Source organism: Triticum dicoccoides, chromosome 2A (genome assembly GCF_002162155.2).
Source record: "Triticum dicoccoides isolate Atlit2015 ecotype Zavitan chromosome 2A, WEW_v2.0, whole genome shotgun sequence".
NCBI lineage: Eukaryota > Viridiplantae > Streptophyta > Magnoliopsida > Poales > Poaceae > Triticum > Triticum dicoccoides.
Window position 1 is genome coordinate 749,648,287 of NC_041382.1, and position 14,272 is coordinate 749,662,558.

At 43.0% G+C, this 14,272-nt stretch overlaps 1 protein-coding gene across 1 annotated transcript; it reads left to right on the top strand.

Moving 5' to 3' along the window:
- The first annotated feature begins 3,474 nt into the window (after positions 1-3,474).
- Positions 3,475-8,201, top strand: LOC119356914. The gene is made up of 8 exons (XM_037623906.1): positions 3,475-3,783; positions 3,910-3,966; positions 6,519-6,605; positions 6,981-7,058; positions 7,174-7,230; positions 7,314-7,607; positions 7,691-7,790; positions 7,904-8,201. The coding sequence occupies exons 1-8, from the start codon at positions 3,535-3,537 to the stop codon at positions 7,930-7,932; spliced, it is 951 nt and encodes a 316-aa protein (XP_037479803.1). The 5' UTR covers positions 3,475-3,534; the 3' UTR covers positions 7,933-8,201.
- Positions 8,202-14,272: the final 6,071 nt, after the last annotated feature.

Consider the following 14,272-nt stretch of genomic DNA (forward strand, 5'->3'; position numbering starts at 1 on the left):
ATGTTGCTAGCTGATTCATGATTGAAGTCCAAGCAGCCTTCGAAACCCCGCATACTTCTTTGTGTGCTTGACAACTCTGCTGCTAGCTCTAGCGCTAGAATTGCCGGTAGATACATTAACATTGACATTGGAGCTTCTTTGCACATTAATTGTATTTCCGGAGAAATTGTTGGACCTACTGCTGCTTCCAGTTGGCGCCCTTCTCTTTGGGTTAGGTGCAGCCACTTCCTCAGTGGCCTTCCGTTTGCTCTGCCTAGTGCTGCTCTGGCATGAAGGCTACAAGAAACATGGCAAATGTTAGTTATATATACATGATAGTGTAATCAGGTTTGCTCATGCATATTTCCTGGATAGTGTACCATATCTGGCCCTTGACTAGCACATGGTGCTTGGCTACTTGTTGCAGTTTGGCTTGTAGCAGGCTGTTTGGAAGCAGCTGATGGTGCTTTGCTTCTAGCAGGACCTTGGCCTTGCTTAGGAGTTGGTGTATTTGAACTCCCTGTGCCATTTCTTGCTTTGCATGATGTCCTGTTGTGCCCATGTAGCTTGCACATGCTGCATCTTATCTTTGTACCTCTCTTAGAAACCCTAGTGGCACACCTTGGCTTCTCTTGTTGCTCTCTGGTCCTTTGCTTTTTCTTCCTACCGGGCATCGTAATCTCCCCTGGTGGATTAGGTCTTGGCCTCTCAGACACAGGCCATGCAGGTCTGCCTTCCACAGGTTGAAGGCAAAAAGCATAAGTTTTCTTGAATGCTTCTATGCTATAGCACTTGTCAATGTAATCATCTATGTTGTTGGTTTTGAAAAAAATGCATGATATAGCATGAGGGCATGGAAGACCAGATAGTTGCCAATATCTACAACTACATGTCCACTCTTCTAGATTCACTTGGAACCTATGTTCTCTATGAGTCACCTCATATAAATCTTCACCATTCCAAACAGCATGACAATAGGCAGAGGCATTTATGCTTTTCTTCAGTTTTCTAAGTACCGTGGGACAAATGGTGCCGGTCCACTTGTCCGACTCGGTTCTTTGATATTCTATCCTAGCCATTATCTTCACCCTAATGGCTTCAAACATGCTGATTGCTGGCAAACAGCGAGGCTCCACGATCCACTTATTAAAAGACTCGCAAATGTTGCTGTCTACCGAGTCACAATTAGAGCCCAATCTGAACCAAGCCCTGCTCCAATGGTGTGGGTCAGTTTTCATCACATCCCTTGCCCCTTCAACAGTCTCTTGTGCTAACTTCGCTCTTGCAAGATTGAAAAGCATTGGAGAACTAGCTTTTGCACATGCCCAAAATAGCTTCTGCCATTCCTTCTCTCTGTAGGTCTTCCTCCAGTTTGCATACAAGTGCCTTGCGCAATTCCTATGCTCTGCTCTTGGTAGCCAATTTTCAATAGCCTTGAGAATACCCTACAAGCAACGACAACATGAGTCAGAACATACAACATACAACACAATGTAATATGATAATCGAAGTAGAACCAGGATTGCTTCTAAGAAGCTCTAGCTGATAATCGAAGACTTGGCTATATTCACCCAATTTTGACTCTTGAATCCTTTTTGAGACAATTGCCTTAGCTCTCTTGATCTTCGATATGTGTACATTAGCAAACATCTCCTCCTGCACCGTGGCCTTCAAATTTTGGACTGACCAGTCAGTGTTTGACTTGATCAAATTCTCAAACTTGTTGGCTATTCTGGTGCATGTCACCAACTTGTTGTCTCTCCTCTTTGGGCATGTGTGCTCATCAATGAAAGAAGTAATCTGCCAGCTTTCAAACTTGCTAGTCTTCCTCGCTAAACAAACCCATTTGCAAGTTGGCCAAGTGCACTTTGCTCTCACCCTGTCACCCTCATCCTTAATGAATTTTATTTCCTTCCTCTTCCTAAGACCATAGTCCACTATTGCCTCTTTGAACTGTTTCTTTCCACTAAACTTCATTCCCAAACTGAATTTCTTCACCTCAGCCTGACTCGAATACTTTGGAAACTCGGACTCATGAACAACAAGCTGACCATCACTATCTTCATCATATGATTCATCATCTTCATAACTTGAGTCAGCTACTATCTTTTTTTTGTCGGAGGTGCAATGGCCTTCTCTATAGCAGTGATGTCCTTGCCCTTGCCCTTGCTCTTGCTCTTGAAATCCTTGTACTTCTGTCTAATCTCCTCCACCTCATCATCGGATGTTGAGCAATCCGATAACACAAAGTCACTATCGGATGAAGAATCGGTACCATTGCCATCAACAGCATCACTTTGATTTGATTCCTCTTTACCACCAGCAGGTACTTCATCATCCCCAAAACTTTGCTTTGAATTCTCATCACCGCCCGCGGGTACTTCATCATCCCTATAACTTTGTTGTTCTGGCTCATTACTACTAATGTCCTCAACATATATGTCCACTACACCTCCATCTGTTTCATATGAGAGCATGTACTTCACGGAATTTTCATCAACTAATGCCATCAATCCATCAGACAATTGTTTTCCAGGATATAACCAATGCAGCATCATGATTACTCCTTATCGAGCGACACTGTAATGCACTTTCAGATTTAGAATGAGAGTGCGTAAGGACAAACTGCGCCGCTCAACATGAGCAATTTCCTCGCTGCCTCCAACATATTCCAAATTTTGACCCTCACGCACAAATGCACCATTGAAATGGAATCGCACAACAAAGAAATCCAGAGGATCCATTCAATCTACAAGAGATGAGAAAACAGAATAAGAAATCATTACTACGGTTTCAGCAACAGAGAGAGGGGGAAAATCACTATTAACAAGGGGTGCAAGGGCAGGACCAGCAGCAGCAGCTAGCCCAAGCTAGCAGCTTGCCGGCGGTGGCAGCACCAACAACTCGCCCAAGCTAGCAGCAGCAGCTCGCCGGCGGCTAGGGTTAGCAGCAGCAACTAAAATCTAAGGGAAACAGAGGGAGGAAGGGAGGGAAGAGAGGGCAAACCTGCGGTGGAGGTGGAGGTGGTGGCCACGGCCGGCGGCGTTCCAGGCCGCGGTGGAGGTGGTGGCCGCGGGCGGCGGCGTCCCAGGCCGCGGTGGAGGTGGTGGCCCCGGGCGGCGGCGTCCCAGGCGGCGGTGGCGGCGCGCCCGGTTACCGGTCGCCGGCGGGGAGGTCGTGGCTGCGGGCGGCGGCGACCAACGCGGCGGCAGGTCGATTTGGATCGGGGTGAGACTGAACAAACGAGAGAGAGATGGGGATAAGGTTGGACCTGTGTGCGTGGCATGCTGACTGGGCTGCCCAGTCAGCTTTGACCGGGTCAAAACCACTTGACTAGCCTCAAACCGAGTCAAGGGGGGTAAAGTGGACAGTGTAACAAGTTCAGGGTTGAAATCCGACCGGTTTTAGAGTTGAGGGTTGACAATCAAACGTCGTGGTTAGTTGAGGGTTGAAATGTGGACTTTTCTCAAAATAAAATAAAATCGATCCATCTTGTCCCCCGTCCCCAGGCAGCCGCCTCCTCCGAGCCACCGCCAGGCAACAAGATCGGTGGCGATGGCCGCCCTCCGGCCATGCCCCTTCATCCTAACCGTGCTTGCTTCCTCCAACTTAGACAGATCTCAGCCTCGCACTCGCGGTATTATTCTGCCGCTGGACCGCAGCAACAGTACGCTCAAGATCAGCCGCGCTCCGCCGGACCGGAGCAGCACTCTGCTGAAGAGCAACCACGGGATCCGCGCTCACAGGGGCGCTGCCGGTGAACCCGTCGGCCCGGACCCGGAGGAGCTCATGCGCAAGTACATGGTTGGTAACATCCAGCTCTTCCTCACTTCCCCGCTCTGCGAAAGACACAGGGGATGAATCCGCCTTTTCTGTGTACTAGTGTGCTCCTCGGGTTCTTTATTTGTTGCTATATAATTTCGATTTCAGACTCCAGAACAGCAGAAAATATGGGATGAAAGCATAAAAATTGCCAAGGGGCCACCGGTCAGTATTATTCTCTTGCATTTATTTTCATTATTGTAATAAGCTTATGATAACATAATGTACCATTGTTTTGGTAAGAATGTAGGATACATGGCATTTCAATTTCTTCGGTTTCCCCGTGTGCACATTTTGAGTTCATGCATTCCAAATGGGGCCTAACTATTTTTAGATGACTTGTTTCCTTTAGAAGCACGTATGATTAGACCATCCTTAACAGACACACAATGTAGTTTTAGGCCTTTAATTTTGCCATAGGTAACTGTCCGTGCATTGCCACGGAACAACAAACTTAGACATACTGCAACCTAATGAAGGCACGGATAAATGAATATGATGCAATGAAAAGTTGAACACATTCGTTGGACCACATTCCAATACATCGGCTTCACTTGCGCAGCTTCAGGTTGCCCCTGCCTACGACCATCGTCATGGCAATCTCACTCAACACGACATCTGGATGGCATAGACATGAGAACTGGATGAGTCGATTCAAAGACATCGATGCATATACTCAATCTTTGAACAAACTTAGATGGTTATTTGTTCCCCAGAGAAAACAATATCGAAGAAGTTTTGAGTATACAAAGTTGTTACCTTAAATCATGAACCAAAATAAAATTGAAAAGTTTTGAACAGAGCATGGAAGTATAACATGGACTCATAGAGCATGTCACCAATAGCTTGCATACCATTCAAGCACATAGTTCAATCTCATTGAGAAGATTTTGGATATTATATAGAAACAGTTTTGTTCAACATATGTTAGAACTTTGCAATCTCTAACTGAAATCAGCACTAGCATTAGGCTAAAAAGTTACCATGCACAAGGATAACCAGATCATTTCTGAATTCCATACTACTGCCGATCGAACAACATGAGTGGACATTATGTCAGCTATAGTTTGTGTTGGATTATTAACTGGGAACATATAAAGATCTACTAAAAACAATAAGCAAAGTACAAAGCCATTGCTCAGGTCACGAAGGCCATGTTCAGAAGATACCACATCGTACAGATAAAACACTAACAAATTAAATAAGATAGATGATATCGTTTGACTGCTCCCTATCTTGCAAGGCTGGCAGTTGTTTCACTTCATCAAGTGTCACTATGGCTGCGTTCTCTGTGCCTTAAATGTAATCTTGAACCTCTCCTGAAGGAACATCAATTAGAGTGTATGTCCCATCAGAGGTGAGGGTTATACCATGTACATCTGAAAGTTTATCTTCTGTCATGGACCTTTTCATAGTACTACTAGAAAACAATGTTGTATACGTTGTCTGCCAGTCTGAAGATCTAATGTAGTACAGTTCTGTCGTGGACCTTTGGCTAGTAGATCGACTGCGGACATGTAGGAAGAGCTTAGCAGTATCTCCGCTTGTTACAGAAACAGGAATAACTCTGCCAGACACACTTGCGGTGGCATCTGCTGCTTCATTGCCGACAGATTGTGCCACGTCAGTAGTAATGTACGCCCTCCGTAAATAAATATAAGAGTGTTTAGACCACTACTTTAGGGATCTAAACACTCTTATATTTCTTTACAGAGGGAGTAGTTAAATAGACAACAACGCCTGACAGCCAGCCCTTGATCTGCACGGAAATGAGTGCCCACGTGCGTCTGCTACCAAGAATAAAGATCGATGAGTTCGCAGCCAGTGTTTTGATCGGCTTGGCACAAATTTTAACAGAAAGGGAAGGTTAAAAGGAGCGAACCGTGGATGGAGATCCTCGGAGAAAAGTGTCAGCAGCGGCGGCGGTGGCAGCCAGTGGTGGATGAGGATGGGGAATGATCATGGGAGGGACACTGACATCTTCTCCAACACACCCACCTCCGTTCCCTTGCTCCTCACTGTCTACGCCAGCCCCAGCATTGAAGCCCTGTCCACTTTGACCCCGGCAAGCATGCTGACCACCACCAGTACCACCATGGCCGACGCCGCGCACTACCTCACACGCGCAGAACTCTTCTTGCCTGAGTGGTACGGCTCGACGGATGGGGAAGGTGGTGTGAGCGATGGGGGATGTGGCACGGACGGGGATGGGGTATGCCGATTATCAGGAGTTACGGGAGGCGGTGGATGTGCTTGACAATTTGGGTTCTGGTTTGTTTCATGGGAGATAGGTTTCTGGTGGGTTTTTGCGCTGCCGGTTTGCGTGCGTGGAGGGAGGTTTGTCTCCTGTTTTTCTACGTTTGCTTGTGGTGGCGTACGTGAGAAAGAACCAAGAAAAAGAGTGGTGGGGGGTGGGGGTCGGACAAAGGAGAGAAAGAACCGAGAAAAAGAGTGGTGGGGGGTGGGGGTCGGACGAAGGACGAAGGACGAGCGAAAGGATATATAGTAAAGATACATATTCTTCACTATTGTTCTAGGCTTCTAGCATCATGAAGTTTAAGGTAATCAACATATGAGTCGCACCTCGGAAAAAGTAACAATGCAATGAAAATTCATAAAGCAAACCTCCTGTAATAAAACATCCATAGAAAACATCGTAAGCTTATAAAATCCAACATTTTTTCACGCGCCTTTATTTGTTCTATTGTTTCTTAAAGGACATGCCATTTCGTGAAGAGATTGACATACTTAGTGAGTACTGGGACAAGGTTCGTGATGAGATCTTCTATGATAAGAGCATTTTGGTAAGTCTTGTTCCTAATATATGTTGTGTAAATTGTAAGAAGCACCGAACTGTTTTACCTTTTTAGCACATAGAAGTAATTTAGCATTGGAAGCAAAAGCTCAAAAGCTTGATAATAATGACTATTAGTATATTTTATGTTGGAATTACTAGTGTTGACAATTAAATTCTTGTTTCATCCAATGGAGAAAAAGCTAAACACAGAAGAAAATTACTCCCTCTGTAAAGAAATATAAGAGCGTTTAGATCACTACTTTAGTGATATAAAAGTAGTGATCTAAATGCTCTTATATTTCTTTACAGAGGGAGTACTCACTATGTAGTTAAACATGATTTCCATGTGTTTTCTCTTCGTTCATTTTGGCTGGAGTTGTAGCATCCAGGAACAGCATCATTGTCATGGACTCTTTGCTCGAAGGCTCACCATGCTGCAGCATTGGCTTCCAAGGTGGTGGTAAGCACATTTCACCCCCCAGAACAGAACCACACCTACCTTGTACTCATTTTTTTTATGTCCATTGTCCTCTTCGCAAGTATACCATTTAATTTATCTTCTGAGATAATTCCAGGATTGTGCGCGTTTAAGACATGGTATGGAGGAGATTTCTGTGCATACAACAAAGCAGGCAAGTCTCTACCTTTTTTTTCTCAAATTACATTTAAAGTTATAATGCTATAGGAGTACATACTAACCCCATTCCTAAAATAGATTATGCGGACGTATGTGAGCGTCTTTGTTAGCACGGCTGAGGACAGCCACCATAAGAAGGTTAGAATGGAAACTATTTTTTCCTTTCTTGGTGCACTTCAAGGTATGGCATCGATAAGCCACATACTGGTCCAAGATACCCTAGCGCTCATCGGGAGTAAAGATACTTGTTCGGATTACAAGATAGATGAGTCCGGTATAGATAGAGCTCACCTTGAGTATCAGGTGGAAATGAACAATTTGAAAGATATGCTCACCTCGGCGCACAGGCGCGGGCTTCTTGATTTATACAAGGTATGTAGGATGATAATATTGTCTTTTGATCTTCGCCTCATATTTCTGATGCTTGATGCCCCCCTAATGTTTGAATCTTGCAGATTCTGGCGCCCACGCTGCATCTTGCAGTGGCGCGTACAAAAACGTGTGTTCTGAAGATGACTGCCACACGCAAAATGGCACTAGGCCACCACCTACCAGGTGAATATATATGCATCGTCTGTTGTTTCTTTTTCACCACAGTTTAAGTAAGAACAAGTGAACCATCCACCGTTTATATCGATCCTTAAGTTGCTACTCGTCACGTGCAACAGGTGCGCCCAAGGCGCCAGATGATTCATGATGGGAGCCGAACAAATAAACACCAGCGCTTCAGGGATGTGAAAGTGAAGTATATGCTGCCTAGTCTACCCATGTTGCCCTTGAAGTGCACGCTACCAAGTCCCAACCAAGGGCAAAATTGGTTGTGTAATTAAAAGTGACTCAAAGTCAATCATGTAGCAAAGAAGTTGGTTCTCATTAACGTAGATTGAAACTCATCTCAAGTTCTTTGTCAGATTGTGATATTAATATCGTAATGCTATGGCCACCCTTGATGGCGAATGCATACAACTCCCTCCGTTCCTAAATATAAGTCTTTTTAGAGATTACACTATGGACTACATACGGAGCAAAATGAGTGAATGTACATTCTAAAATATGTCTATATACATCTGTGTGTAGTTTGTACTGAAATCTCTAAAAAGACTTACATTTAGTAACGGAGGGAGTATAATTAAGTATTTCTAGAGATTTTAATAGGGACTACATACGAATGTATATAGACATATTTTAGAGTCACTAGTAGAAAAAGGGGCTTTGGTTCGACCAGAAAAGAGCATTAATACCGGTTGCATTACGAACCGGAACTAATGTGAGCATTAGTCCGGTTCAAGAGGCGAGGGCACGGTACAGACATTACTCCCGGTTCAAATGGGACCTTTAGTCTCGGTTCGTGCCACGAACCGGTACTAAAGGGTGCGATGCCCATTAGTACCGGGTCGTGGCACGAACCGGTACTAAAGGTCTCAACCCCTCCCCTCGTGTATCACCTTTTCAGTTTTGTAAAAAGCAAAAGAAAATGATAAAAACTTGAAAAGTTAAAATCCTTCGAGATGTAGTTATGTTGCCACATCTACTAGTTAGGAAAATTTTGAAACTTAAATTTGGACATGTTTTGCAAAAAGTGTAGGGAAAATGTAAAACGGCTATAAGTTTTGCATACGATGTCAGAAAAAAACGTATAATATATCAAAATGTTCAGCATGAAAATCCGCATTCGATTTTGACAGCCTATGGCTTGTTTGCAGATTTTTAGAATCCTCAAATTCCAAAAGGAAAAAAAGTTATGCTCAAATTTCAGTTTTTTAAATTTTCGTTAAATCTGGTCAAACTATGGTCAAACTACTTATTTAGGAAGTATTAGTGTTACTAAATAATTATTCAAGAATATTAGTGTTACTAAATAATTATTTCAGTTTTTTAAATTTTGGTCAAATCTGGTCAAACTGTGGTCAAACAATGGTCAAATTACTTATTCAAGAAATATTAGTGTTACTAAATAATTATTGTTTTTTTAGAACAATAGTTTCAAACTCAAACAGTGAAATGTGTGACTTCATGCTCAAGCTAAACTCCTGAGGGTTAATAGGATTAACATCTTACTATTGTCAGGGAAACAATAAGTGTAGACTTGGAAACAAGGGAGAATAGAACCCAGAAATTAAGCGTGCTCAGGCTGGGTAAGTGGGAAGATGGGTGACCGTTTGGAAAGTTAGGTTATTTGGAATGATGATGGGTGATCAGAGATTAGAGGTTAAAATAATTCAGAAATTGGAAAATCCCAAAAAAAATCGATTTTTTTTCAAAAAAAATCAACCGATTGGTTAGAGATTAGAGGTTAAAATAATTCAGAAATTGGAAAATCCCAAAAAAAATTCAATTTTTTTTTCAAAAAAAAATCAACCGGTTGGTGTTACCAACTGGGACTAAAGGTGGACCTCTAGGCAGCAGCCACGTGGAGGGCCTTTAGTCCCAGTTCGTATAAGAACCGGGACTAAAGGGGGGACCTTTAGTAACGACGATAAAAGGCCCTTTTTCTACTAGTGAGTGTAGATTCATCCATTTTGCTACGTATGTAGTCCCTTTTGAAATCTCTAGAAATACTTATATTTAGAAATGGATGAAGTAGTAGACACTTAGATCTTTTGCACGTCTTCTCAAAGCCTACTAAAGCCCTTTAAGAAATAGATTTAGCTTCGAAAAAGTAGAATCTGAAACAAATAGCCATCTCAAATCAGCTTATATGGCAAAGCTACAATCAGATTCGCGCATATTTAGTGTATTTTCCTTAAGCGTGTGATGGTGTACTTCAGTGGCAAAGTGAATCCACGGCCGTTTCGAAGCCCGTTGAAGCTGAAGCAAACAAACACAGCTTAAGGGTTTGCTAGTACTACCTTCCGTCGCCCAAAGTGGTGGCTATGCCTTCTCTGTATGTTCATCTTGACGGTGAGCCGCACACTCATGTCTGGCGCAGGGACTACCATGGGGCGGCGGTGCCATTGCTAGCTAGAAAAAAAGGGTTCATCGAGGGGTTGTACTGTAGTTCCAATTAATTGAGGCGTGTTCTATATCTAGTGGATTTGTTGAGGCTTGGTGGTGCTGTTGCATTTGTTGTGCTCCTTAGAGCATCTTTTACCAATCTCTTATAATTTAGGCCCCTATATAATACTCTTATTCTTTATATAACTCCTTGTATTTGCTCAGCTACATAAAAACGGAACCACAATCAGTCCGAGACAAATGTTTTCGTTCGTATATACATTCCACACAATCGATTCAAGGAATACGTTTTCGTTCGTATGTACATCTCATAGGGTCAATCCAAAAAGTAGCCAATCTCCCAAACTTAACTCCCTAAAAAAAGGCCAAGTATTTCTAGTTTTAGTTTCGGTACTATATTTCAACTCCATATTTACACACATATTAAATCATAACATAATAATTAAGGTTCACATACTTCACAAATATTACAAATTCAAAGTTTACAAACCAAATTATTCAAAGTCATTCACACGGAAGGGTTCGAATGAAGTAAAGAGCATGATAAAAGCATAACTATGAAGTGCTATGGAGTAGTCACTGATGCTGGGTTCTCAATGTTATGCTGCGTTGCGAGGAATCTTTGTATCTTGTTTGCATCGTGCTCCGGCTCAACAGGATCCCCATTGGAGATGTACCGAAAGTTCTCTGGCATGTCTCTCTCATCTTCAATTATCATGTTATGCGAGATGATGTAACATGTTACTATTTGCCATAGGTCCTTGGGGTTCCAATACTCAAAAGGGCCCCAAATAATGCCAAAGTGCTTTTGAAGCACACCGAAAGCTCTGTGGCGTGAGGAGGGTGTAGGCACGGGGTGGAGGGCAAAAGTTTTACTCCACGAGTGGGCGGCAGAGTATGTTTGAGAGTCGGGGCGGCCGCGGAGTAAAAATCTACTCTCCAACGCAGATAAGGGACCGGCTAGGTAGGGTTTAGAGGAGAAAAATCGATCTTTTACTCCTATAACGCCTTTTAGGGGATCGGTTAGAGATGATCTTAGGTCGCGAAGGGTTCTTCGTTTCGTGGTGCCTGCTCATGAGTTGGCCTGTGGTTCAGTCCTGACTTGGCGGCGTGCAAAGTTCGGGGATCGGGCCCTGCCCTATATGGATGGCCACTAGGTCTTCATGTAAAAGGTGGCCAAGTTGTCTCGGTTAATGCTCTACCGGCATGATCGATGCCGGTATCAGCACTGCATCTCTTCTACTGAACAAGATGGCGCTAGGTGTCAGAAGGGAGACATAACAGAGAGTCTTGGCATGTTTGGTTGTGCAACACTAGGCCAATCATTGAGGCATGTAATTGTGCTGAAGTATAAAGTACGAGGTGTGTGAGACGTGTGGGTAGAAAAAAATGAAATGAAATCTGAGTTCTTCGCTCTTCTATGTTTCTCATGTTCTTCTCCCTCCCCAGGTCTTCTCTCTCTCTCTCTCTCTCTACGAATTATCTACTGGTCATGATCTGATCCTAGGCTCGGTCATCATAGTTGGTATCAGATACTGAGTTCAATCCGACGCGCCTTCGTATTCCCTCAATCATACATGTAAATCCAGAGGATTGTCGTTGGTCGCCTCATGGCTTGATCGCCATAAATTCGGAATTGGGTGGGGAGGCACGACAGCTCCAACGGAAGCGAACCATTTTTCTCATAGCGACACGCAATAAGATCACCCTCTCCCACAGACCGAATTCGCAAATTTAAAATCTCCTCGGCATCATGGGGATAGAACAAGTGCCTAATCAAATTTTCATCCCATCTTCTTGTCCTGCTTATGAATAATTCACACACCCAATTCAGTCTAGATTGATTCTTTTTGGCAGAAATTTTTAAGCTCAAATTTCTTGTAGTCATTTATCTCTCCATATATTTATACTTTTACCATCGAACACTCTCCAAATGAAACTTTTTAAGTACTTCTAGACCATGCATAATACCTTGCCAATTCACCAATGTGGACTGTGGGAAGACAATATCCAGAATGTGACCATGGGGGTAATACTTTTCTTTCATCGCCTTATCACATAAAGAGTCTGGGTACAAAAATAACCGTGAAGCCTATTTTGCCAAAAGCTCTTGATTAAATAACCTTAGATCATGGAACCCCATGCGCCCTCACTTTTTGGTCTTGTTAGTTTATCCCATGCCAACCGATGGGTTTTCCTCCTATCTTCTTCATCACCCCTCCAAAAATGCCTTGATATAGCCCTCACAATCCTCACAAAGTGAGGCTGGAAATTTAAAAATTCCCATGGCATTCATGGGGAGCACTTGCAACACTGCCATGATTTGTATTTCTTTTGCCCCGCTAGAAGGATATATACTTTTCAATCCATTCTGACGATCTTTTTAAAGCCTTATCTTTGGTCGACTGAAATTTACCAATCTTCATTCTACCCTGTGGCACCGGCAGCCCAAGGTACTTATCCTCAAAACCCAGTGGTAATTTTTAGAATAACCATAGTGGCAACTTGATCTTCCAAAATGAACTTTTTGCCAAACATAATCGAACACTTACCAGGGCTCAGAAGCTTACCAGTTCCCTCCTCATAAACCGCGGGAATATTTTTAGTGGTTAAGGCTTGATCGATGGGCCCCTTGATAAACAGAAAGCTATCATCCGTGAACAATAGGTAAGAGATACCTGGAGCTTGTCTGTTCAAATGAAAATCTTGAAGAGCTCATTTATCGCATGCATCCTTTAACAACAATGAAAGAGCCTCAACCACAAAAAGGAGGAAATATGGAGATAATGGATCCCCTTGCCTAAGTCCACGAGAAGGATAAAAATATTCCAGCAACTGACCATTAAACTGTACTGAAAATTTCGCTGATATAACACAAGTCACAATCCAATTAACCCAAGTTGGCGCAAAATCAAATTCCCCAAGCCTACTTTTTGAAAATTTCCAATCCACTTGATCATACGCCTTTGCTAGGTCTAACTTGTATGCAAAAATATCTCCACGCTGATCTTTTAGCGTACTCAATGAATGAATACATTCAAAAGCAATGAGTGCATTATCAGAAATTAACCTTCCTGAGCACGCTGAGTGGGAGAAATCATACCATCCAGGAGAGCTCTCAATCTATTCACAAGGCACTTCGAGATAATTTTATAGTTGATATTACAAAGGCTGATCCGTCTAAAATCTTTGGTGGACTGGGAAATTTTCACTTTAGGAATAAGGAGAGTGGTAGTATCATTGATTCCCTCGAGCATAATTCCTGAGATAAAAAAATTGTTGAACCACCCTTACAACATCCTCCTTAATTAAACCCCAATTCTGGAAAAAAAATCTAGCAGGAAAACCATCCAGACCTGGGGCATTTGATATGTCTCTAACGTATATATAGTTTTTGATTTTTTCATGCTATTATATTATCGATCTTGTGTGATTTATAAGTTATTTCATATTATTTTGTGGACTGGCCTATCAACTTAGCACCCAGTGGCAATTCCTATTTTTTTGCCTATTCTCTGTTTCATGGAAAAACCATACCAAACGAAGTTCAAACACGATGAAACTTTACACTGACTTTGTTCTGACCAGAAAAGACCCAAGAAGTTTTGGGGGGAGACCAGAAGACTCGCGAGGGAGTGACGAGCTCAAGGGGCGCCCCCCTAAGGGGGTGTGCTATCAGCACTTGTAGGGACCACGTGGCTTCGCTTGACCTAATCTTTGGCCTATAAAATCTCTAAAATCCAAACAAACTAAGCGAGATCCGAAATAAATTTATCACCGCCGCAAGCCTATGTTCTTCCGCGGTCCCATCCGGAGGCCTTTTTTGGTACTCTGCCGGAGGGGGAACCATTGGGGAGGCAATATTAATCGACCTTGTTGCCTTCATGATGATGTGTCAGTAGTTCCTACGGGACCTACGGGTCCATAGCAGTAGCTAGATGGCTCTCTCTCTCTCACTCTCTCTCTCTCTCTGATCTTCAATACAATGATCTCTTTGGAGATCTATTCGATGTAATTCTCGCGCTGTGTTTGTTGGGGTCCGATGAATTGTGGGTTTATGATCAGATTATTCACTGAAAGTG